The sequence below is a fragment of the Trichomonas vaginalis genome, chromosome III (assembly GCF_026262505.1).
Source record: "Trichomonas vaginalis G3 chromosome III, whole genome shotgun sequence".
Taxonomy (NCBI): domain Eukaryota; phylum Parabasalia; order Trichomonadida; family Trichomonadidae; genus Trichomonas; species Trichomonas vaginalis.
This window is the reverse complement of record NC_067205.1, coordinates 21,506,696-21,534,490: the sequence shown is the minus strand read 5'-3', so window position 1 is coordinate 21,534,490 and position 27,795 is coordinate 21,506,696. Positions and strand designations below refer to the sequence as shown.

Genomic DNA, 27,795 nt, shown 5'->3' with positions numbered 1-27,795 from the left:
TCAAATTAAAAATAAATTACAAATATGAAAATGATAAGAAAAATTTACTTGCAGGTGATGAATTTAGAATTGAACTTACAGAACCAACTAAGAAAACGATTCCAGATAAAAACAATGTTTGGTTGTTTATTATACTGTATATAATCCTCCAGGTAATTCTGTGGAGATAAAATTTTATATTGATTCAGAATTAAAAAGAACAAAAAATACTAATCCAATTGCTAGAACATTTGATTCAGATGTATCGATTTATATTTCCGATTTAGATTATGGTGATCACATATTAACTGCACAAGCTAAGAGTGATAATCAATTAACTAATATTGATTCTGTTGTAACACGAAAACGATAAAAACGGTTTGACAGTAAAGTGACACTTTACATGGCAAAAATAGAGCCTTACTTTTGAGATACTTGAGATTGAAACTGAATCTTATGAGGCGGTGATCTTGAATCACTACCTCATAAGGTTCAGTTTCATATAAAATTTGTTGCAATTTGTTATTCTTTTGCAATTATTTCTTATAAGATTTTACATCTTTTAGCGGGGAATGTTTGTTATCATGTATATATTATAAATATCTTACACGATAACGAACATTCCTCGCTAAATTGCTGAGAAACTTTGAGGAAATGTCGAACAATTTCCTCAAAGTTTCTCAGATTTATATAGATCACTAGAGTCCCCTAGGCACTGATTCTGGTTCAGTACCTAGGAGGCTCTAGTTCTTTAACGAACTGATAAAATGTTTTTAAATTTTTGGATATTGCTACCTGTGAAGCACTGACTTCAAGTCAGTACCTCACAGGTAGCAATTACATTGAAAGATGGGAGAAACTTTGTCCGAATGTTAAACTATTCGGACAAAGTTTCTCCCATTTGTAGTGGAGATGGAAGGCTTTGAGGTATATTGTATTAATATATACCCCAAAGCCTTCCATCTCCACTTGAAAGTGTCCAAACTTTGGGTTAATAGTTTGCAATTAACCCAAAGTTTGGACACTTTCTAGAAGGAATTGGAGGGTAAGAGATATACATTCATATGGTATATCTCTTACCCTCCAATTCCTTCTTAAAATGGGAGAAACTTTGTCCGAATGTTAAACTATTCGGACAAAGTTTCTCCCATTTTAAAGGAATTGGAGGCTATGAGATACTGATGAAATGTCAGTAACTCATGGCTTCCAATTCCTTCCTAAAACTCATAAAAGTGGACATTACATGCATATAAAATTTGACATGTAAAGTCCACTTTTTGCGAGCGGGGATTTGACGGAGTCAAATCCCCTTTTTCGTTTACGAGAATTCTTTAGAATTTGCAGTTGGATATTCAAATAAACTTACTCTATCTAATTTAGGTTTAAATCCAACAAAAATTATAAAGAACATGGTGGTCAGACATTGACATTATCAGGAATTGCAATTATCCAAATGGAGAATCAACAGCTCTCATTAAATATTACTTCAACGAAGATAATAACACTCAAAATCAATACGAAGTTCAAGTCGATTCAAATGATGAAACTTTCACTAAACCAATCACTTTTCCAAATGATTTACCAGAGAACAATCACAACAATTCATATTTATTTATAAAAGATGGTTTTAATAGCAAAACATATAATCTTTCATTCGAATACATTTATAATCCATCAATTATCAGTATCACAACAGCTCCTAAGTCATCATACACAAAGAATACAGATTACAACATCTTTGTTACTTTATCTGTTTCAGATCGTGATGGCAATGAACTAATTGATATTTACTGCCAATTTGACAGTGAAACAGCAACTAGAAGACATCACAATCAATAGTAGTCAATGAAATAAATACAAATTATGATTTTGATTTCACAGTTAAAATTCCATCATCATTCTCAGAAGGAACACATATAATTTATATTTGGGCTGTTGATTCTAATCAAAAAGACTCAAATCATTTGCATTATCAATTTTGATTATATAGTCTCTTGTTGCATCTACATACTCTTTGTCAGCTTTGTTGTCAATATCTGCTTTCAAAAGAAGTTCATCTATAGGTTTCTCGTTTAAAGTTCTTTTTGTTGGATTTATACAAACAGTATGGTTCTTACTGTCTTGAAACAGAAACTCGTCTGTCATTGGGTTTATCGTCAGTTTTAAGTTTCCTTCTTTCAATGACTCAGATATCTTAGAATAGTTTGAAAAGTTTGTTGTGTTCTTATTTAGAGCTTGTACAATGAGTTGTCGGTTGTGTTGTATTTCTCTCATAGACGCTGTTTCTTTCGACATTTTTATTCTAGATAAAATATGCTTTCAATAGAAAAAGAAAATTCAAGAGTTGCTACAACTAAACCATTAGATGAACTTTTTACGAATGTCGGTCAAAAGTTTGAGACAGAGACCGTAAAGCATGAAGGCTATCGTTTTGACTACCCATTGAGATGGCTAAGAGACCCATCCGTCACAAAAGCTATTGGCTTTCGTAGAATGAAGTTTGTGTCTGTAGAAGATAAAAAGTTTTCCATTTATTGTAAGGTTTCATATAGATTATATATCTGAAGGGAAACGAAAATGTGGGAAGAAATTGAGCTAATACAAGTTGACCTTTCATCTTCTCTACAGACTGCGTTAAAAAATATAGAAGATAAAATAAATTCATGTTATGCAAAATATGCTGATGAATATGCAAATACCGAGAGCACACTTTATGTGAGAATTGTATATGACAAACAAAATTCACAAGTGTCATTTCAAATCTACGAAGACAATCCAAAGAAAGACGAACAAATATATACAGAATTCACTGCAATGTCATGGTATTATTTGCAAAGAATGTTAAATCAGAAAGTCGAACTTCCTTTAGCAAATATTTACAGTCGATATGCAAGAGATGAACCATATTTATTTAAAGATGTTTTCGACCCAGCTGCTATTATTGTTCATGCTTCATTTTCTGGCGCTCAAAACTCTTTCTTATGCTTGGCAAATGACTTTTACGAAAAACCTACAAAGTTATATGAACCACCAAGTGGAAGTATTTCAGACTTTCAAGTATGGTTTACTACAGATGGAAGAAAAAGAATAATTCCATTATACCATGCGTTTTACTTAGAACTTAGTTTCATATACAACTACTATCGAACGGTAAAAATATAATTTTAATACGGTTGAGGTGTTGGATTTGGTTGCCAACTTGACTGTGGTGCAGGTTCAGGCTGTTGTATAACAGGAGCTTGTTCTTCTGGTTCAGGGTCTTTAGGTATAATACCAACGAACTGACCTACTCTTTTACCAATATTTTTGACTCCGTTCCAAATTCCTCTTCCGACAGATTTTATTCCATTCCATATACCTCTTCCAACATTTCGAAAGAAGTTTCCTATTCTTCCAAAGAAACCCATTTTACTATATGTAAAAATCTAATGTCCGCCTAGTCTCTTACGTTTCCTGTTGAGTTCCATAGCATTCTTTAACTGGAGCTCATACATTCTGTTTCTCCTCTGGTAGAAAACATACTCTGGGTCAACTCCTGTGTTCGCGTCATCTGCATAGAGTTGTTTATATCCCACTTCAGGGTTTGTATAAAACTCTTTCCATCTCATATTTGCATACCATGGTGGTAAGCCTAACGCAGCGTCATTTGACATGGCAGTTTGCATTTGTACATCTGTTGGCACTTGACCATAGTTTGCCATTGCAGTTTGTATTCTAACTTCATTTGGAATATTCTCTGGGTTTGGTTGTCCAGGTTGCTGTGCATTCGCTAAGTTCTGTGCGTCCATTTAATATTAGATAAAAATATCTCTTACGAGTACATGTGCTGAACATTTGCTGGCATTGGTTCATCTTCATATTCTCTATATCTTTCTGCCACGTCAAATAAGTAAATGACACAATGGAAAAAACCTAAAACAAGTAGTCCTATTTCAAACCACATTTAGTTACCAATAAAATTTCTTTGTTATGACACTTTTTCCGGTTTATAGGACCTCTCTCATATTCTATCTTATCGTATCTAAACTCATAGTCATGTATATCCTCTAACCATCTCATGACACTTTCCAAACCACTTTTATCGGATGTAAAGTAAAAGCATGGATGGTTATGTAAAACGTCTAAAGTTTCTAAAGAGTCTCTCAAAGTCCAGTCTACTTGGTATTGAAAATCGTATGTGTTAAAGAACGGCGGGTCTACTATAAAGAAAACATTTTCCTTGTCTTTATATTTTTCATACAACTCTGTCCAATGACATCTCACAAACTCTATACCCTCAATATATTTTTCTATGTTCTCTTTGAAAACCTTTGTATAGTTAAGATATAAAACTTTTGACATAAGTGTTTCAATGTCATGAACTCTTATAGAACCACTATATAATAGTCTAGCAGATATACTATCCCAGTCAATATATTCTGCCTTTTTCAAAACCTCTCTGACAGTATTTTTCTTATCTAATGGTATACGTTCCATCTTACCTATAGGTATCTTTTCTTTTAACTCTTTCAATATATTGTTTGTGTCTGGTATATGTTTGAGACGGTCCATATAGTTGTCGAAGTCATTGCATATAATCTTTGAGTCTGGGAATATTGTATGGCACAAATGGGATATATAGAAACTTCCACCGAACAAATCTACAAATGTTAGACCATTCGGTAGTTTCTTAAGTTCTCTCAATATAATATCTTTACATCTACTCTTATTTCCAAAGAACGGTAACGGTGGTTTTGTAAAATTCATTTATATATAATAATAAAAATGTTTTTACCCGAAAAGTGACAGAAAAGTGACAAAGCATGAAAACATATATAATTTGTGAAAAGCTCCTGGAAGACCCGTATATAAGAACTTCAGATGGAACACATACTTTTTCAGTAAGGACATATGAGGTGAGATGTCACCTGTTTTCTCACCTCATTTCTCACCCGTTGAATTTTCATGAATTTCTTCGTAAAGACTTTATTGTGACTTCTTCGTAAAGACTTTATTGTGACTTCTTCGTAAAGACTTTGTTGAGATTTCTTCGTAAAGACTTTGTTGAGATTTCTTCGTAAAATGACCCAAAAATATATTTTAGGTGAAGAGGTGAGATTTCACCTCTTTTTTCACCTCATTTCTCACCTCTTGAATTTTCATGAATTTCTTCGTAAAGACTTTGTTAAGACTTCTTCATCTAATTTCTCATGAACTTTCTTGTCTATGTTTTGTTGAGATTTCTTCGTAAAGACTTTGTTGAGATTTCTTCGTAAATGACCCTAGTAGTATATTTTTGGTGTAAATTTCATGAAAATTCAAGAGGGTGAAAAATTAGGTGAAAAACAGGTGAAATCTCACCTCTTCACCTAAACATTATTTTTGGTGTAAATTTCATGAAAATTCAAGAGGTGAGAAAAGAGGTGAAAAAACAGGTGAAATCTCACCTCTTCACCTAAACATTATTTTTGTCTGATTTTACGAAGAAGTCTTGACAAAACATTTACGAAGAAGAAGTCTTGACAAAACATTTACGAAGAAGTCTTGACAAAACATTTACGAAGAAGTCTTGACAAAACATGAAAACATATATAATTTGTGAAAAGTGAAACATTATATAATGTTTTCGACCAAGAAGACTAACAATTTTCCGAATAAAAACTTCATTTATACTAAACATCTTCAGGGCTAGAAGGCACGAAGTGCCTGGAAGCCCCACTACCTTTTTTTTTTTTTTTTTTTTTTTTTTTTTCACTACATATCAATGATATGTTTTATCTTTTTGACAACAAAATTTCCGAACTCAAGAAAAATGAACGAATTACGTAAACGAAAATGTCTAATATTACATTATTAAGTGAATCTAAATCGATATTTCACAATAATACTCGTAATATGGATGAATATTTTGAAAATTCAAAAGATAATTTTTCTGAAAGAAATGAAAAAAAAATCAAATTAAAATATAATTACAAATATGAAAATGATAAGAAAAATTTACTTGCAGGTGATGAATTTAGAATTGAACTTACAGAACCAACTAAGAAAACGATTCCAGATAAAAACAATGTTTGGGTTGTTTATTATACTGTATATAATCCTCCAGGTAATTCTGTGGAGATAAAATTTTATATTGATTCAGAATTAAAAAGAACAAAAAATACTAATCCAATTGCTAGAACATTTGATTCAGATGTATCGATTTATATTTCCGATTTAGATTATGGTGATCACATATTAACTGCACAAGCTAAGAGTGATAATCAATTAACTAATATTGATTCTGTTGTAAACGAAAACGATAAAAACGGTTTGACAGTAAAGTGACACTTTACATGGCAAAAATAGAGCCTTACTTTTGAGATACTTGAGATTGAAACTGAATCTTATGAGGCGGTGATCTTGAATCACTACCTCATAAGGTTCAGTTTCATATAAAATTTGTTGCAATTTGTTATTCTTTTGCAATTATTTCTTATAAGATTTTACATCTTTTAGCGGGAATGTTTGTTATCATGTATATATTATAAATATCTACACGATAACGAACATTCCTCGCTAAATTGCTGAGAAACTTTGAGGAAATGTCGAACAATTTCCTCAAAGTTTCTCAGATTTATATAGATCACTAGAGTCCCCTAGGCACTGATTCTGGTTCAGTACCTAGGAGGCTCTAGTTCTTTAACGAACTGATAAAATGTTTTTAAATTTTTGGATATTGCTACCTGTGAAGCACTGACTTCAAGTCAGTACCTCACAGGTAGCAATTACATTGAAAGATGGGAGAAACTTTGTCCGAATGTTAAACTATTCGGACAAAGTTTCTCCCATTTGTAGTGGAGATGGAAGGCTTTGAGGTATATTGTATTAATATATACCCCAAAGCCTTCCATCTCCACTTGAAAGTGTCCAAACTTTGGGTTAATAGTTTGCAATTAACCCAAAGTTTGGACACTTTCTAGAAGGAATTGGAGGGTAAGAGATATACATTCATATGGTATATCTCTTACCCTCCAATTCCTTCTTAAAATGGGAGAAACTTTGTCCGAATGTTAAACTATTCGGACAAAGTTTCTCCCATTTTAAGAAGGAATTGGAGGCTATGAGATACTGATGAAATGTCAGTAACTCATGGCTTCCAATTCCTTCCTAAAACTCATAAAAGTGGACATTACATGCATATAAAATTTGACATGTAAAGTCCACTTTTTGCGAGCGGGGATTTGACGGAGTCAAATCCCCTTTTTCGTTTACGAGAATTCTTTAGAATTTGCAGTTGGATATTCAAATAAACTTACTCTATCTAATTTAGGTTTAAATCCAACAAAAATTATAAAGAACAGTGGTCAGACATTGACATTATCAGGAATTGCAAGTTATCCAAATGGAGAATCAACAGCTCTCATTAAATATTACTTCAACGAAGATAATAACACTCAAAATCAATACGAAGTTCAAGTCGATTCAAATGATGAAACTTTCACTAAACCAATCACTTTTCCAAATGATTTACCAGAGAACAATCACACAATTCATATTTATTTATTAAAAGATGGTTTTAATAGCAAAACATATAATCTTTCATTCGAATACATTTATAATCCATCAATTATCAGTATCACAACAGCTCCTAAGTCATCATACACAAAGAATACAGATTACAACATCTTTGTTACTTTATCTGTTTCAGATCGTGATGGCAATGAACTAATTGATATTTACTGCCAATTTGACAGTGAAACAGCAACTAAGAAGACATCACAATCAATAGTAGTCAATGAAATAAATACAAATTATGATTTTGATTTCACAGTTAAAATTCCATCATCATTCTCAGAAGGAACACATATAATTTATATTTGGGCTGTTGATTCTAATCAAAAAGACTCAAATCATTTGCATTATCAATTTGATTTCAATTACAACACACCATCAATTTCTATAACAACAGAAAACAATCAACAAATTCGAAAAGGAATAAATAATCAAATTGAAATCAAAGGAAGTGTCACTGATCTTGATGGAAGTGGAACAGTTACAATAAATTACATTATTGATGACAATGGTTTAGAACGACTTGTTGAAAGAATAACAATTTATAATACATCATCTCATGAATTCAATAAAAACATCGATATTCCATCATACTTGAATGAAGGAATTCACAAAGTCACAATTTATTGTTATGATGAAAGTCTTAAGAAATCAAATGAAGAAAACATTAATTTCATATATATATTCAACAATCCATCTCTCATTGTCAACAAAGAACCTCTGTCTACATACCACAACAAAATTGATAGAAATATCACAGTCTCAGGAACATTCACAAACGAAAACAATGCAGAACATATTTACTTCTTCTATGTCATCGACAACAGTTCTCGACATAATATTGAAGATGTTACAATTACAAATGAACATGAATTCACATTTTTTGTTCCGTACCGAAAAGGGTCACTAGAAAAGTGACAAAAAGTGACACCTACTCTTATTTTCGCGCCAAAATTCGAAAGGGTTTTTAATATAATAATTATAATATATAAGGAATTTTATTAAAAATATGAAATTAAAATATAAAAAATTTAATAGTTAATTTAAGTTTGTTTTTTATTTTTATTTTAGAACTGTTTTCATAGGAATTAAAGGGTGAGAGGTATATAGTATGCCTATATACCTCGCACCCTTCAATTCAAACTCTAAATGGGAGAAACTTTGTTCGTATGTTATCTTATGAAAGCAAAGTTTCTCCCATTTAGAAAGTGAATAGGAGCCTACCAGGCACTAATACATAATCAGTGCTTTGTAGGCTCCTATTCCCTCGAGAAAGTTCGAAAACTTGGTCGCAATCAGATGCAATTGCGACCAAGTTTTCGAACTTTCTGGTAGGAATTGAAGGGTGAGAGGTATATAGTATGCCTATATGCCTCTCACTCTCAGATTACATTAACGTACATAAAAAAATATTTTTAGATTGATTTTTACTAACCTGAACCTCGGAGTAACGAGGTATTCGTAGATATGATGTAGACTATTGTTTTAAACTGTAAGCTCGGAAATTTTTGTTAGATAACTTAGCATTCGAAGTCACTTTTTGAACTTTCTGCGCAAAACTGTAGCCTCGGAGTACCGAGGTATTCGTAGATATGATGTAGGCTATTGTTTTAAGCGGTAAGCTCGGAAACTTTTGTTAGATAACTTATCATCCAAATCTACGATTTGCAATGAATCATCAGTAAGTAAATAGTTGTATTAAAAAGATGTAAATACGATAATATTAAGTGTTTATTCGTAATGATTTGAGAATTTGTTGAAAATTTATTGAACTTGCTCGAGATTTTCATTTTCTGAACTCGTCAATGCTTTCCTTAAGGTTTTTTAATTGACCGTCGACTATCTAGAATGGTTCTTGTTCTGGATTTCGATACCAGTGATCATCAATTTCACTGGCCTCGAATTCATTCGGCGTAAAGTAAACGTTCGTTTCAGGATTCACAGGCAAAGAAGAATGGGGCATATTATTGTAAAATCTGATGACCCGTGGAAGATCTGATTCTGACTTGCAGTTTCTTTCCACGTATGGCCACCATCTCTCAATCTTACCATTTGCCTGTGGATTGCCCGGTTGAATGAAAATATGCTCAATTCCACGTTCAACCAAAAGTTGATGAAATGAGCTTTTATTTTCAAGGCCGTTATCAGTCCAAATAGCATATGGTGGTTGAGGTAGAGTACTTAATGCTCTTTTAAGAACTGCAGTTGTATTTTGAGCTGTTTTTTCGGTAAATAAATTAAAATCTATGATTTTTCGCGATCTGTCGTCTATTATCGCAAACAAATATTTGCCTATTCGTTTCCTCCAATAGTGGATATCAGCATGCCAAATTTGATGACATTTGGATGCTAGATAATTTCGAGGAATGTATTTTTGCTGATTTTCTTGATTTTGAGGGGGAGTATCTGCGATAATCGCTTCGTGTATTTTCCTGCCCATTCTATATAAGGGAGAATCGAAATTTTTTGTAATGTATGTTGCCGTTTGAAGAGATTCGCGTAATGGATTTATTTCAATAGGCGTACCTTCTATTGGAGTCACAACTGGAACTAAAGTTGTGCGGTCAACTTCATCGAGCCAGTTTCCAGACTCATAATTTATTTCTCCATTTTTTTGAATTTCTGATTGAATTTTTTGAAATTCTTCTGGATTCTTCTCAATATTGACAAGGTCTGTTTTCATTTTCTGAATAATTTTATTGATGCCTGCATCGGGCATTAAATCTTTCAAATTTGCATAAGCTTGGCAGGCATCAAGATTAATTTCTATTTGTTTTCTTCCTCTTTTTGGAATTAATTCCAAATTATTTTCTCTGACAAGCTTTTTGAACATGGTTTTGGATATTTCACGAAAGGTACCATTATTTAAACGGGCCTTTTTGCAAATATCCTTTAGCTTCATTCCAGAGTTAATTTGTTGAACCGATTCCTTTAGCCATTCGATGTCAACTAATTTTCTGGAGGTACGATGCCAGTGATATGGATCCATTTGAGTTTTGTAAAAGTTTACAAAAACTTCCATTCTGAAAAATAGTATGGATTTGATATAAAAAATAATATGTAATGGTGTAATATTGATTAAATAATAAAAATAAGTTTTTTTTAAAAAATAATTTTGGCGCCAAAAGTCACTTTTTCTAGCGACCCTTTTCGGTATGGTATATGAATTCACATTTTTTATTCCAACATCAGAAATCTTCGAAGAATACGATTCAGAGAGTAATCATACAATTTTTATTTGGATTGAAGACAGCTTCTTCAAAACATCATCAAACTACACTAAGACATCCGAATTTGTTTTCAATTCACCAATTGTTTCGGTTTCAACATATAATTTCAGCAGATTCCACAAGACAACAAACAAATTTATCAATATTGAGGGAAGTATCGAAGATTCGGACTGCACAGGTCATATCTCTATCTTTTACAAATTTGATGATTATCCATATTCAGAATTACATTCAGAATCCATGAACACAGAATGTATTATTTCATTTTCTAACGAAGTTGAATTTCCAACAGCATTTTCAGAATCTGTTCACAGTATCACAATTTATTGCTCAGATGAACACAACAAGAAATCAAACGAAGAACATATTTATTTTTATTATGAATACAATTCACCCGAACTCACAATCAACACATTCGAGAACGGTCCATATCATCGATGTTTGAACAAGAGTATTCATCTTGAAGGTCAGATTGTAGATCTTGATGGCACAGGTCTTGTCACTATTCGATGTTACATTGACAACGACATCATTGACACTAAAACTATTGAAATTTTAAATATTAATGAACATCCATTTTCCTTTGATCTAGAATTTCCATCAGAACTGACTGAATCATTACATCATCTTATAGTAACAGCAACTGATGAATCAAATAAAACATCTACTCCTTTTCGATCAGCTTTTCAATATTTTTATAATTCACCATTATTATCAATAACAACAAGAAATAATCAGACATTTGTCAAAGATGTCAATAAGAAGCTTTATATTGATGGTTTTGTTCAAGATTCAGATGAGCGAGGAACATTTACAATCAAATACAAACTTGATGAAGAAACATTTAATGATTTAACAACATTTTATATTTATGATAATAATCAACGTCCATTCACCGAATCAATTGGAATTGATTCTATTTCATGTGGATTTCATTCAATTTATCTTTATGTTGTTGATGATGATAATAAAACATCATCACATCAACCATTAACATTTTTTGTTATTCCTAACAGTCTGAAAGACAACAAACACAAGAACATCCTTTCGATTCCTAAAACAATTTATGCATTAACATTAACTATTTCAAAATCTTCTAAATAAAATCCCTGCTATTTTTTGTAATATTTAGCTGAAATCATGTTAAAACATCTGAATAATACGCTCATTTATTATGGTTATCAAATGTAATTCTATTGCATTTATTTCAATTTATTTATGATTATCAAAATATTTGCTTTTTCTTTCACAGGTAAAAAATCCATCAACTATATTAAATCAATGCCTCATCAAATCCATCAACATGATATTTAATTTTATTAATATTTAGATCCCAAATCAGCTTGTTAACATAGTTTGTTTTCACTTATCTATGTTAAAATTATTAATTATACTATAAAATCATATTTATTTAAATATTTTTTTATTAATATTTTATCAAATCGAAAGAACTCACATGATTTGAAGTGGAAAAATTACCCTTCTAATCAAATATTTTCCATATTATGTGTTTCCTCTTATGGTTAGTCAATGTTCGTTTTAAAATTTTATTGATTCCCTCAATTTTCGATTCTTATAAAATATTCAATGAGCCCATTGTAAATTTTACGGTTTGTTTTGCAAGAATTTAGATTCTACCTAAATACATCAAAACATATCTGACATTCAGATTTGCCTCAATTTTTTCATAAGAGATCCGCTGTCAGACAGATTGTCATTTGCCATTATTATGGGTATCATCCTCAACAAGCAACTTATGTATGCCGGAGTTGCATTTCTTGGCACCGTAGTCACTCATACTGCAGCGACAATGTAGAAAAGTATACTTGCTAGCAAAATCATTGAAGTAAATTACAGTACTTACTACTATTTTCCAATAGTATTCCTCGTTGAAATAATAGCAATTGTATTGTCCATTTGGATGTACAAAAAACTTGGAACTAGAATCAATTCAATAATAAACGGTATTTTAATCGCAATTGGTTTAATTATTGCGACATTCAATGCAGCCAACACTTCATATCTCGTTTATATTACTGGAACATTCATTGGTGTTGGATATATTATGTGTAATTTGATGAATCCATTATATATTTCTCATATTTCAATGTCAAATACAAGAAATTCATATGGAATATTCCATTTTATTGGTTTAGTAATTGGATCCATAAGTGGTTTTCGTATTGCAATATCTCCACATTGGAAAATTTTCTCATACGTTTATGCAGCCATCTCAATCATACAATCCATTCTTACTATCTTCATTCCTAACATGACTCCCGAAACTTCCGAAGAATTACAAGCTCCAAGAAACGTTAAACTTTGGTTCCATACAGCTGCATTAACGTTACTTCCATTTTTGTCTGGATTAAATGCAGTACCTAGGTACTGTGCTCCAATAGTACATGATCATTCAGTTGTTGATCAGGTTAACATAGTTAACATTGTTTTTTATGTATTAACGTTGATAACAATTATAACAATCATATTTACGATTTATTTCTTTGGATTAAGGAAGCATTGGATAGTTTCCTCTATTTTTGTATTAGTTTTCTTAATAATTGTTACAATATTAAATTTCATGAACAAATCTAACATATTTAGATTTATAATGGGAGATCTTTTTAATATAAGTATGAACTTGGGTTTAAGCAGCGTTGGCCTCTCTCTTATTTGTCAATTTTCAGATAATCTTATTTTCTTTTCTCAAATTCTTAACATTGTTTGCGAGTCTTTGATTGACACTATCCATATATTTCTCTTCAGTAAGATTTGGCTCATCATTTTTATTGTTTTTGGCATATTTACAATTGTATATGGCTTTACATTGTTCCCAGAACTAAAGAACATACAGGAAGAAGAAAAATCAAAGTCAGACAATCTGAATACTCCAATTATTTAAACAATTTTTTAGCGAATTTATTAGATTTTTTTAGATTTTTTTATCAAAATTTTTTCATTAATGAAACAATACATTCTATTTAAAGCGGTTTTAAGATTTTTCTCAATTTTTCAATATGGATCCAATGTCAGAAAAATGTATCGTTGTCAAATTTGACAATTATGGGAATCTTATTGAATAAGCAATTATATTATGTAGGAGTTGTATTCGTTGGATCAGCATTAAGTGCGATTGCAAATTGGAAGAGTGTTCCTATATTTTTTCTTTCAGGCCTCTCACTGAATCAATATATTTTAGCTGCTATAGTTTTACCAATAACCATCATCACACTTGTTTCCTCTATATTTACTTACAGGAAATTCGGAACAAAATTTATTTTAATTGCTGCAGGTATTTCAAATTCAATCGCTCTTGTATCAAAAGCTTCAATATCTAAGGATAACGTTTTTGCTGCTTTTGTTGTCATTGCCTTTCAATTGATAGCCGCAAATATCCATTTATTGATGAATCCTTTGTACATTTCGCATATTTCGCCAGAAAATACAAGAGATTCATACGGAATCCTTCATTTTGTTGGTATTATATTTGGAACATATATCGGAAACCATACATTATACACATCTCACAGAAAAATTTTTTTATACGTTTTTGCATCCATTTCTTTGATCCAAAGTATACTTATTTGGTTTATTCCGAACATAACTCCTGAAATAACAGCAAGATCAAACGCTTCTAAAGAGAAAAAATACATTTTTCATTCAATTCTCTTAATTTTAGCTCCATTAATAATCATTGTTGACATAGTCATATCAAATGCAACCCCAGAACACATATCTTCTTACAAAATAATCCAAGTTAATAATATTCTTCAAATAATTATTAGTATTATTCTCATTTCTATTGCTTTTTCAATTTATTTCTTTGGATTAAGAATACATTGGATAATTTCATCCGCCTTTTCCTTGATTTTCCTGATAATTTGTTCAATTTTAGCTTTCACGGGCAAACGAAACATGTTTAGCTATGGAGTAGCAAGTGGTAACACTATAAGTCTATTCTTAGGTCTTAACAGTGTAGGATTATCATTGATTTGTCAATTTTCAGATAATTTAATTTTCTTCTCTCAAATATTATATTCAATTTGTTCTGAAATAACACAAATAATTTATATTTATAGTCGAAGCAAAATTTGGCTTATTGTTTTCGTAATCTTCGATATTCTCTTCATTATTTATGGAATAGTTCTGTTCCCAGATTTAAAGGCAAACAAGGAGAAAGAAAAATATGAATTAGATGCTATGACTACTCCAATAATTTGATTTTTAATAAATACTAAATCATTTTAAATATAATTAAATATTTTTTTGATCAATAAGTACAATTTATGTATGCTTTGATTCAAGTGCGTGAATATCAATAGTATAAATACAATAAAATATAAAATAACAACTATATAACTTGTCTATTTGGAAGATATGGGGATATCCAACGATGCATCATGGAGTGAAATATATTGCTTTATTGAGGAATCAAGCAAGTATTACCCTTGGACAGTACTAAATGAAATGTATACAGAGGAATTGTTGAGTTCCTAAGAAATAATAATTCAAAACTTTCTTATATATATAATAATTTGTTATTGGAAGACTTAATTTGACAGAATGAAGTTTTTTTACGGAAACTTTGATGGAGACCTTCATTAATTTGAAGGAATGAAATCAAATTTCATCAGTATGACAATAATTTCTGACGAACAATACTAATAAATTAACGATATTGAACGAATATCAAACGCCAGAAACTAAAATTTTAAAATTTTTACTTAATAATTTTGACGAAATCATATTAATCTTGTTAAATCTACATAAACTTTACAATACAAATGTATGTCACTACATATCAATGATATGTTTTATCTTTTTGACAACAAAATTTCCGAACTCAAGAAAAATGAACGAATTACGTAAACGAAAATGTCTAATATTACATTATTAAGTGAATCTAAATCGATATTTCACAATAATACTCGTAATATGGATGAATATTTTGAAAATTCAAAAGATAATTTTTCTGAAAGAAATGAAAAAAAAATCAAATTAAAATATAATTACAAATATGAAAATGATAAGAAAAATTTACTTGCAGGTGATGAATTTAGAATTGAACTTACAGAACCAACTAAGAAAACGATTCCAGATAAAAACAATGTTTGGGTTGTTTATTATACTGTATATAATCCTCCAGGTAATTCTGTGGAGATAAAATTTTATATTGATTCAGAATTAAAAAGAACAAAAAATACTAATCCAATTGCTAGAACATTTGATTCAGATGTATCGATTTATATTTCCGATTTAGATTATGGTGATCACATATTAACTGCACAAGCTAAGAGTGATAATCAATTAACTAATATTGATTCTGTTGTAAACGAAAACGATAAAAACGGTTTGACAGTAAAGTGACACTTTACATGGCAAAAATAGAGCCTTACTTTTGAGATACTTGAGATTGAAACTGAATCTTATGAGGCGGTGATCTTGAATCACTACCTCATAAGGTTCAGTTTCATATAAAATTTGTTGCAATTTGTTATTCTTTTGCAATTATTTCTTATAAGATTTTACATCTTTTAGCGGGAATGTTTGTTATCATGTATATATTATAAATATCTACACGATAACGAACATTCCTCGCTAAATTGCTGAGAAACTTTGAGGAAATGTCGAACAATTTCCTCAAAGTTTCTCAGATTTATATAGATCACTAGAGTCCCCTAGGCACTGATTCTGGTTCAGTACCTAGGAGGCTCTAGTTCTTTAACGAACTGATAAAATGTTTTTAAATTTTTGGATATTGCTACCTGTGAAGCACTGACTTCAAGTCAGTACCTCACAGGTAGCAATTACATTGAAAGATGGGAGAAACTTTGTCCGAATGTTAAACTATTCGGACAAAGTTTCTCCCATTTGTAGTGGAGATGGAAGGCTTTGAGGTATATTGTATTAATATATACCCCAAAGCCTTCCATCTCCACTTGAAAGTGTCCAAACTTTGGGTTAATAGTTTGCAATTAACCCAAAGTTTGGACACTTTCTAGAAGGAATTGGAGGGTAAGAGATATACATTCATATGGTATATCTCTTACCCTCCAATTCCTTCTTAAAATGGGAGAAACTTTGTCCGAATGTTAAACTATTCGGACAAAGTTTCTCCCATTTTAAGAAGGAATTGGAGGCTATGAGATACTGATGAAATGTCAGTAACTCATGGCTTCCAATTCCTTCCTAAAACTCATAAAAGTGGACATTACATGCATATAAAATTTGACATGTAAAGTCCACTTTTTGCGAGCGGGGATTTGACGGAGTCAAATCCCCTTTTTCGTTTACGAGAATTCTTTAGAATTTGCAGTTGGATATTCAAATAAACTTACTCTATCTAATTTAGGTTTAAATCCAACAAAAATTATAAAGAACAGTGGTCAGACATTGACATTATCAGGAATTGCAAGTTATCCAAATGGAGAATCAACAGCTCTCATTAAATATTACTTCAACGAAGATAATAACACTCAAAATCAATACGAAGTTCAAGTCGATTCAAATGATGAAACTTTCACTAAACCAATCACTTTTCCAAATGATTTACCAGAGAACAATCACACAATTCATATTTATTTATTAAAAGATGGTTTTAATAGCAAAACATATAATCTTTCATTCGAATACATTTATAATCCATCAATTATCAGTATCACAACAGCTCCTAAGTCATCATACACAAAGAATACAGATTACAACATCTTTGTTACTTTATCTGTTTCAGATCGTGATGGCAATGAACTAATTGATATTTACTGCCAATTTGACAGTGAAACAGCAACTAAGAAGACATCACAATCAATAGTAGTCAATGAAATAAATACAAATTATGATTTTGATTTCACAGTTAAAATTCCATCATCATTCTCAGAAGGAACACATATAATTTATATTTGGGCTGTTGATTCTAATCAAAAAGACTCAAATCATTTGCATTATCAATTTGATTTCAATTACAACACACCATCAATTTCTATAACAACAGAAAACAATCAACAAATTCGAAAAGGAATAAATAATCAAATTGAAATCAAAGGAAGTGTCACTGATCTTGATGGAAGTGGAACAGTTACAATAAATTACATTATTGATGACAATGGTTTAGAACGACTTGTTGAAAGAATAACAATTTATAATACATCATCTCATGAATTCAATAAAAACATCGATATTCCATCATACTTGAATGAAGGAATTCACAAAGTCACAATTTATTGTTATGATGAAAGCCTTAAGAAATCAAATGAAGAAAACATTAATTTCATATATATATTCAACAATCCATCTCTCATTGTCAACAAAGAACCTCTGTCTACATACCACAACAAAATTGATAGAAATATCACAGTCTCAGGAACATTCACAAACGAAAACAATGCAGAACATATTTACTTCTTCTATGTCATCGACAACAGTTCTCGACATAATATTGAAGATGTTACAATTACAAATGAACATGAATTCACATTTTTTGTTCCGTACCGAAAAGGGTCACTAGAAAAGTGACAAAAAGTGACACCTACTCTTATTTTCGCGCCAAAATTCGAAAGGGTTTTTAATATAATAATTATAATATATAAGGAATTTTATTAAAAATATGAAATTAAAATATAAAAAATTTAATAGTTAATTTAAGTTTGTTTTTTATTTTTATTTTAGAACTGTTTTCATAGGAATTAAAGGGTGAGAGGTATATAGTATGCCTATATACCTCGCACCCTTCAATTCAAACTCTAAATGGGAGAAACTTTGTTCGTATGTTATCTTATGAAAGCAAAGTTTCTCCCATTTAGAAAGTGAATAGGAGCCTACCAGGCACTAATACATAATCAGTGCTTTGTAGGCTCCTATTCCCTCGAGAAAGTTCGAAAACTTGGTCGCAATCAGATGCAATTGCGACCAAGTTTTCGAACTTTCTGGTAGGAATTGAAGGGTGAGAGGTATATAGTATGCCTATATGCCTCTCACTCTCAGATTACATTAACGTACATAAAAAAATATTTTTAGATTGATTTTTACTAACCTGAACCTCGGAGTAACGAGGTATTCGTAGATATGATGTAGACTATTGTTTTAAACTGTAAGCTCGGAAATTTTTGTTAGATAACTTAGCATTCGAAGTCACTTTTTGAACTTTCTGCGCAAAACTGTAGCCTCGGAGTACCGAGGTATTCGTAGATATGATGTAGGCTATTGTTTTAAGCGGTAAGCTCGGAAACTTTTGTTAGATAACTTATCATCCAAATCTACGATTTGCAATGAATCATCAGTAAGTAAATAGTTGTATTAAAAAGATGTAAATACGATAATATTAAGTGTTTATTCGTAATGATTTGAGAATTTGTTGAAAATTTATTGAACTTGCTCGAGATTTTCATTTTCTGAACTCGTCAATGCTTTCCTTAAGGTTTTTTAATTGACCGTCGACTATCTAGAATGGTTCTTGTTCTGGATTTCGATACCAGTGATCATCAATTTCACTGGCCTCGAATTCATTCGGCGTAAAGTAAACGTTCGTTTCAGGATTCACAGGCAAAGAAGAATGGGGCATATTATTGTAAAATCTGATGACCCGTGGAAGATCTGATTCTGACTTGCAGTTTCTTTCCACGTATGGCCACCATCTCTCAATCTTACCATTTGCCTGTGGATTGCCCGGTTGAATGAAAATATGCTCAATTCCACGTTCAACCAAAAGTTGATGAAATGAGCTTTTATTTTCAAGGCCGTTATCAGTCCAAATAGCGTATGGTGGTTGAGGTAGAGTACTTAATGCTCTTTTAAGAACTGCAGTTGTATTTTGAGCTGTTTTTTCGGTAAATAAATTAAAATCTATGATTTTTCGCGATCTGTCGTCTATTATCGCAAACAAATATTTGCCTATTCGTTTCCTCCAATAGTGGATATCAGCATGCCAAATTTGATGACATTTGGATGCTAGATAATTTCGAGGAATGTATTTTTGCTGATTTTCTTGATTTTGAGGGGGAGTATCTGCGATAATCGCTTCGTGTATTTTCCTGCCCATTCTATATAAGGGAGAATCGAAATTTTTTGTAATGTATGTTGCCGTTTGAAGAGATTCGCGTAATGGATTTATTTCAATAGGCGTACCTTCTATTGGAGTCACAACTGGAACTAAAGTTGTGCGGTCAACTTCATCGAGCCAGTTTCCAGACTCATAATTTATTTCTCCATTTTTTTGAATTTCTGATTGAATTTTTTGAAATTCTTCTGGATTCTTCTCAATATTGACAAGGTCTGTTTTCATTTTCTGAATAATTTTATTGATGCCTGCATCGGGCATTAAATCTTTCAAATTTGCATAAGCTTGGCAGGCATCAAGATTAATTTCTATTTGTTTTCTTCCTCTTTTTGGAATTAATTCCAAATTATTTTCTCTGACAAGCTTTTTGAACATGGTTTTGGATATTTCACGAAAGGTACCATTATTTAAACGGGCCTTTTTGCAAATATCCTTTAGCTTCATTCCAGAGTTAATTTGTTGAACCGATTCCTTTAGCCATTCGATGTCAACTAATTTTCTGGAGGTACGATGCCAGTGATATGGATCCATTTGAGTTTTGTAAAAGTTTACAAAAACTTCCATTCTGAAAAATAGTATGGATTTGATATAAAAAATAATATGTAATGGTGTAATATTGATTAAATAATAAAAATAAGTTTTTTTTAAAAAATAATTTTGGCGCCAAAAGTCACTTTTTCTAGCGACCCTTTTCGGTATGGTATATGAATTCACATTTTTTATTCCAACATCAGAAATCTTCGAAGAATACGATTCAGAGAGTAATCATACAATTTTTATTTGGATTGAAGACAGCTTCTTCAAAACATCATCAAACTACACTAAGACATCCGAATTTGTTTTCAATTCACCAATTGTTTCGGTTTCAACATATAATTTCAGCAGATTCCACAAGACAACAAACAAATTTATCAATATTGAGGGAAGTATCGAAGATTCGGACTGCACAGGTCATATCTCTATCTTTTACAAATTTGATGATTATCCATATTCAGAATTACATTCAGAATCCATGAACACAGAATGTATTATTTCATTTTCTAACGAAGTTGAATTTCCAACAGCATTTTCAGAATCTGTTCACAGTATCACAATTTATTGCTCAGATGAACACAACAAGAAATCAAACGAAGAACATATTTATTTTTATTATGAATACAATTCACCCGAACTCACAATCAACACATTCGAGAACGGTCCATATCATCGATGTTTGAACAAGAGTATTCATCTTGAAGGTCAGATTGTAGATCTTGATGGCACAGGTCTTGTCACTATTCGATGTTACATTGACAACGACATCATTGACACTAAAACTATTGAAATTTTAAATATTAATGAACATCCATTTTCCTTTGATCTAGAATTTCCATCAGAACTGACTGAATCATTACATCATCTTATAGTAACAGCAACTGATGAATCAAATAAAACATCTACTCCTTTTCGATCAGCTTTTCAATATTTTTATAATTCACCATTATTATCAATAACAACAAGAAATAATCAGACATTTGTCAAAGATGTCAATAAGAAGCTTTATATTGATGGTTTTGTTCAAGATTCAGATGAGCGAGGAACATTTACAATCAAATACAAACTTGATGAAGAAACATTTAATGATTTAACAACATTTTATATTTATGATAATAATCAACGTCCATTCACCGAATCAATTGGAATTGATTCTATTTCATGTGGATTTCATTCAATTTATCTTTATGTTGTTGATGATGATAATAAAACATCATCACATCAACCATTAACATTTTTTGTTATTCCTAACAGTCTGAAAGACAACAAACACAAGAACATCCTTTCGATTCCTAAAACAATTTATGCATTAACATTAACTATTTCAAAATCTTCTAAATAAAATCCCTGCTATTTTTTGTAATATTTAGCTGAAATCATGTTAAAACATCTGAATAATACGCTCATTTATTATGGTTATCAAATGTAATTCTATTGCATTTATTTCAATTTATTTATGATTATCAAAATATTTGCTTTTTCTTTCACAGGTAAAAAATCCATCAACTATATTAAATCAATGCCTCATCAAATCCATCAACATGATATTTAATTTTATTAATATTTAGATCCCAAATCAGCTTGTTAACATAGTTTGTTTTCACTTATCTATGTTAAAATTATTAATTATACTATAAAATCATATTTATTTAAATATTTTTTTTATTAATATTTTATCAAATTGAAAGAACTCACATGATTTGAAGTGGAAAAATTACCCTTCTAATCAAATATTTTCCATATTATGTGTTTCCTCTTATGGTTAGTCAATGTTCGTTTTAAAATTTTATTGATTCCCTCAATTTTCGATTCTTATAAAATATTCAATGAGCCCATTGTAAATTTTACGGTTTGTTTTGCAAGAATTTAGATTCTACCTAAATACATCAAAACATATCTGACATTCAGATTTGCCTCAATTTTTTCATAAGAGATCCGCTGTCAGACAGATTGTCATTTGCCATTATTATGGGTATCATCCTCAACAAGCAACTTATGTATGCCGGAGTTGCATTTCTTGGCACCGTAGTCACTCATACTGCAGCGACAATGTAGAAAAGTATACTTGCTAGCAAAATCATTGAAGTAAATTACAGTACTTACTACTATTTTCCAATAGTATTCCTCGTTGAAATAATAGCAATTGTATTGTCCATTTGGATGTACAAAAAACTTGGAACTAGAATCAATTCAATAATAAACGGTATTTTAATCGCAATTGGTTTAATTATTGCGACATTCAATGCAGCCAACACTTCATATCTCGTTTATATTACTGGAACATTCATTGGTGTTGGATATATTATGTGTAATTTGATGAATCCATTATATATTTCTCATATTTCAATGTCAAATACAAGAAATTCATATGGAATATTCCATTTTATTGGTTTAGTAATTGGATCCATAAGTGGTTTTCGTATTGCAATATCTCCACATTGGAAAATTTTCTCATACGTTTATGCAGCCATCTCAATCATACAATCCATTCTTACTATCTTCATTCCTAACATGACTCCCGAAACTTCCGAAGAATTACAAGCTCCAAGAAACGTTAAACTTTGGTTCCATACAGCTGCATTAACGTTACTTCCATTTTTGTCTGGATTAAATGCAGTACCTAGGTACTGTGCTCCAATAGTACATGATCATTCAGTTGTTGATCAGGTTAACATAGTTAACATTGTTTTTTATGTATTAACGTTGATAACAATTATAACAATCATATTTACGATTTATTTCTTTGGATTAAGGAAGCATTGGATAGTTTCCTCTATTTTTGTATTAGTTTTCTTAATAATTGTTACAATATTAAATTTCATGAACAAATCTAACATATTTAGATTTATAATGGGAGATCTTTTTAATATAAGTATGAACTTGGGTTTAAGCAGCGTTGGCCTCTCTCTTATTTGTCAATTTTCAGATAATCTTATTTTCTTTTCTCAAATTCTTAACATTGTTTGCGAGTCTTTGATTGACACTATCCATATATTTCTCTTCAGTAAGATTTGGCTCATCATTTTTATTGTTTTTGGCATATTTACAATTGTATATGGCTTTACATTGTTCCCAGAACTAAAGAACATACAGGAAGAAGAAAAATCAAAGTCAGACAATCTGAATACTCCAATTATTTAAACAATTTTTTAGCGAATTTATTAGATTTTTTTAGATTTTTTTTATCAAAATTTTTCATTAATGAAACAATACATTCTATTTAAAGCGGTTTTAAGATTTTTCTCAATTTTTCAATATGGATCCAATGTCAGAAAAATGTATCGTTGTCAAATTTGACAATTATGGGAATCTTATTGAATAAGCAATTATATTATGTAGGAGTTGTATTCGTTGGATCAGCATTAAGTGCGATTGCAAATTGGAAGAGTGTTCCTATAATTTTTCTTTCAGGCCTCTCACTGAGTCAATATATTTTAGCTGCTATAGTTTTACCAATAACCATCATCACACTTGTTTCCTCTATATTTACTTACAGGAAATTCGGAACAAAATTTATTTTAATTGCTGCAGGTATTTCAAATTCAATCGCTCTTGTATCAAAAGCTTCAATATCTAAGGATAACGTTTTTGCTGCTTTTGTTGTCATTGCCTTTCAATTGATAGCCGCAAATATCCATTTATTGATGAATCCTTTGTACATTTCGCATATTTCGCCAGAAAATACAAGAGATTCATACGAATCCTTCATTTTGTTGGTATTATATTTGGAACATATATCGGAAACCATACATTATACACATCTCACAGAAAAATTTTTTTATACGTTTTTGCATCCATTTCTTTGATCCAAAGTATACTTATTTGGTTTATTCCGAACATAACTCCTGAAATAACAGCAAGATCAAACGCTTCTAAAGAGAAAAAATACATTTTTCATTCAATTCTCTTAATTTTAGCTCCATTAATAATCATTGTTGACATAGTCATATCAAATGCAACCCCAGAACACATATCTTCTTACAAAATAATCCAAGTTAATAATATTCTTCAAATAATTATTAGTATTATTCTCATTTCTATTGCTTTTTCAATTTATTTCTTTGGATTAAGAATACATTGGATAATTTCATCCGCCTTTTCCTTGATTTTCCTGATAATTTGTTCAATTTTAGCTTTCACGGGCAAACGAAACATGTTTAGCTATGGAGTAGCAAGTGGTAACACTATAAGTCTATTCTTAGGTCTTAACAGTGTAGGATTATCATTGATTTGTCAATTTTCAGATAATTTAATTTTCTTCTCTCAAATATTATATTCAATTTGTTCTGAAATAACACAAATAATTTATATTTATAGTCGAAGCAAAATTTGGCTTATTGTTTTCGTAATCTTCGATATTCTCTTCATTATTTATGGAATAGTTCTGTTCCCAGATTTAAAGGCAAACAAGGAGAAAGAAAAATATGAATTAGATGCTATGACTACTCCAATAATTTGATTTTTAATAAATACTAAATCATTTTAAATATAATTAAATATTTTTTTGATCAATAAGTACAATTTATGTATGCTTTGATTCAAGTGCGTGAATATCAATAGTATAAATACAATAAAATATAAAATAACAACTATATAACTTGTCTATTTGGAAGATATGGGGATATCCAACGATGCATCATGGAGTGAAATATATTGCTTTATTGAGGAATCAAGCAAGTATTACCCTTGGACAGTACTAAATGAAATGTATACAGAGGAATTGTTGAGTTCCTAAGAAATAATAATTCATCAAACTTTCTTATATATATAATAATTTGTTATTGGAAGACTTAATTTGACAGAATGAAGTTTTTTTACGGAAACTTTGATGGAGACCTTCATTAATTTGAAGGAATGAAATCAAATTTCATCAGTATGACAATAATTTCTGACGAACAATACTAATAAATTAACGATATTGAACGAATATCAAACGCCAGAAACTAAAATTTTAAAATTTTTACTTAATAATTTTGACGAAATCATATTAATCTTGTTAAATCTACATAAACTTTACAATACAAATGTATGTCACTACATATCAATGATATGTTTTATCTTTTTGACAACAAAATTTCCGAACTCAAGAAAAATGAACGAATTACGTAAACGAAAATGTCTAATATTACATTATTAAGTGAATCTAAATCGATATTTCACAATAATACTCGTAATATGGATGAATATTTTGAAAATTCAAAAGATAATTTTTCTGAAAGAAATGAAAAAAAAATCAAATTAAAATATAATTACAAATATGAAAATGATAAGAAAAATTTACTTGCAGGTGATGAATTTAGAATTGAACTTACAGAACCAACTAAGAAAACGATTCCAGATAAAAACAATGTTTGGGTTGTTTATTATACTGTATATAATCCTCCAGGTAATTCTGTGGAGATAAAATTTTATATTGATTCAGAATTAAAAAGAACAAAAAATACTAATCCAATTGCTAGAACATTTGATTCAGATGTATCGATTTATATTTCCGATTTAGATTATGGTGATCACATATTAACTGCACAAGCTAAGAGTGATAATCAATTAACTAATATTGATTCTGTTGTAAACGAAAACGATAAAAACGGTTTGACAGTAAAGTGACACTTTACATGGCAAAAAAGAGCCTTACTTTTGAGATACTTGAGATTGAAACTGAATCTTATGAGGCGGTGATCTTGAATCACTACCTCATAAGGTTCAGTTTCATATAAAATTTGTTGCAATTTGTTATTCTTTTGCAATTATTTCTTATAAGATTTTACATCTTTTAGCGGGGAATGTTTGTTATCATGTATATATTATAAATATCTACACGATAACGAACATTCCTCGCTAAATTGCTGAGAAACTTTGAGGAAATGTCGAACAATTTCCTCAAAGTTTCTCAGATTTATATAGATCACTAGAGTCCCCTAGGCACTGATTCTGGTTCAGTACCTAGGAGGCTCTAGTTCTTTAACGAACTGATAAAATGTTTTTAAATTTTTGGATATTGCTACCTGTGAAGCACTGACTTCAAGTCAGTACCTCACAGGTAGCAATTACATTGAAAGATGGGAGAAACTTTGTCCGAATGTTAAACTATTCGGACAAAGTTTCTCCCATTTGTAGTGGAGATGGAAGGCTTTGAGGTATATTGTATTAATATATACCCCAAAGCCTTCCATCTCCACTTGAAAGTGTCCAAACTTTGGGTTAATAGTTTGCAATTAACCCAAAGTTTGGACACTTTCTAGAAGGAATTGGAGGGTAAGAGATATACATTCATATGGTATATCTCTTACCCTCCAATTCCTTCTTAAAATGGGAGAAACTTTGTCCGAATGTTAAACTATTCGGACAAAGTTTCTCCCATTTTAAGAAGGAATTGGAGGCTATGAGATACTGATGAAATGTCAGTAACTCATGGCTTCCAATTCCTTCCTAAAACTCATAAAAGTGGACATTACATGCATATAAAATTTGACATGTAAAGTCCACTTTTTGCGAGCGGGGATTTGACGGAGTCAAATCCCCTTTTTCGTTTACGAGAATTCTTTAGAATTTGCAGTTGGATATTCAAATAAACTTACTCTATCTAATTTAGGTTTAAATCCAACAAAAATTATAAAGAACAGTGGTCAGACATTGACATTATCAGGAATTGCAAGTTATCCAAATGGAGAATCAACAGCTCTCATTAAATATTACTTCAACGAAGATAATAACACTCAAAATCAATACGAAGTTCAAGTCGATTCAAATGATGAAACTTTCACTAAACCAATCACTTTTCCAAATGATTTACCAGAGAACAATCACACAATTCATATTTATTTATTAAAAGATGGTTTTAATAGCAAAACATATAATCTTTCATTCGAATACATTTATAATCCATCAATTATCAGTATCACAACAGCTCCTAAGTCATCATACACAAAGAATACAGATTACAACATCTTTGTTACTTTATCTGTTTCAGATCGTGATGGCAATGAACTAATTGATATTTACTGCCAATTTGACAGTGAAACAGCAACTAAGAAGACATCACAATCAATAGTAGTCAATGAAATAAATACAAATTATGATTTTGATTTCACAGTTAAAATTCCATCATCATTCTCAGAAGGAACACATATAATTTATATTTGGGCTGTTGATTCTAATCAAAAAGACTCAAATCATTTGCATTATCAATTTGATTTCAATTACAACACACCATCAATTTCTATAACAACAGAAAACAATCAACAAATTCGAAAAGGAATAAATAATCAAATTGAAATCAAAGGAAGTGTCACTGATCTTGATGGAAGTGGAACAGTTACAATAAATTACATTATTGATGACAATGGTTTAGAACGACTTGTTGAAAGAATAACAATTTATAATACATCATCTCATGAATTCAATAAAAACATCGATATTCCATCATACTTGAATGAAGGAATTCACAAAGTCACAATTTATTGTTAT

General features: G+C 30.6%; 5 protein-coding genes across 5 annotated transcripts, besides 6 other annotated features; 2 read left to right on the top strand and 3 right to left on the bottom strand.

The window, feature by feature from the left end:
* Nucleotides 1-319: 319 nt before the first annotated feature.
* Nucleotides 320-1,305: a mobile genetic element.
* Nucleotides 1,306-2,817: 1,512 nt separating this feature from the next.
* On the top strand, nt 2,818-3,141 carry TVAGG3_0739220 (uncharacterized protein; the record flags this gene model as incomplete). Its single annotated transcript, XM_051244820.1, has 1 exon — nt 2,818-3,141. The coding sequence occupies one exon, from the start codon at nt 2,818-2,820 to the stop codon at nt 3,139-3,141; it is 324 nt and encodes a 107-aa protein (XP_051091407.1).
* Nucleotides 3,142-3,143: 2 nt separating this feature from the next.
* Nucleotides 3,144-3,386, bottom strand: TVAGG3_0739210 (serine threonine-protein phosphatase family; the record flags this gene model as incomplete). The annotated part of the gene is made up of 1 exon (XM_051244819.1): nt 3,144-3,386. One exon carries the CDS (start codon nt 3,384-3,386, stop codon nt 3,144-3,146), a length of 243 nt encoding a protein of 80 aa, XP_051091406.1.
* An 18-nt stretch (nt 3,387-3,404) lies between these two features.
* Nucleotides 3,405-3,767, bottom strand: TVAGG3_0739200 (uncharacterized protein; the record flags this gene model as incomplete). The annotated part of the gene is made up of 1 exon (XM_051244818.1): nt 3,405-3,767. One exon carries the CDS (start codon nt 3,765-3,767, stop codon nt 3,405-3,407), a length of 363 nt encoding a protein of 120 aa, XP_051091405.1.
* A 139-nt stretch (nt 3,768-3,906) lies between these two features.
* TVAGG3_0739190 (phage tail repeat-like family) lies at nt 3,907-4,725 on the bottom strand (the record flags this gene model as incomplete). The annotated part of the gene is made up of 1 exon (XM_051244817.1): nt 3,907-4,725. The coding sequence occupies one exon, from the start codon at nt 4,723-4,725 to the stop codon at nt 3,907-3,909; it is 819 nt and encodes a 272-aa protein (XP_051091404.1).
* Nucleotides 4,726-6,231: 1,506 nt separating this feature from the next.
* Nucleotides 6,232-7,216: a mobile genetic element.
* A 1,361-nt stretch (nt 7,217-8,577) lies between these two features.
* Nucleotides 8,578-8,896: a mobile genetic element.
* Nucleotides 8,897-16,055: 7,159 nt separating this feature from the next.
* Nucleotides 16,056-17,040: a mobile genetic element.
* Nucleotides 17,041-17,518: 478 nt separating this feature from the next.
* On the top strand, nt 17,519-18,254 carry TVAGG3_0739150 (uncharacterized protein; the record flags this gene model as incomplete). The annotated part of the gene is made up of 1 exon (XM_051244816.1): nt 17,520-18,254. A coding segment is annotated over one exon (735 nt), but the record flags the coding sequence as incomplete, so codon positions are not given.
* A 147-nt stretch (nt 18,255-18,401) lies between these two features.
* Nucleotides 18,402-18,720: a mobile genetic element.
* Nucleotides 18,721-25,881: 7,161 nt separating this feature from the next.
* Nucleotides 25,882-26,866: a mobile genetic element.
* Nucleotides 26,867-27,795: the final 929 nt, after the last annotated feature.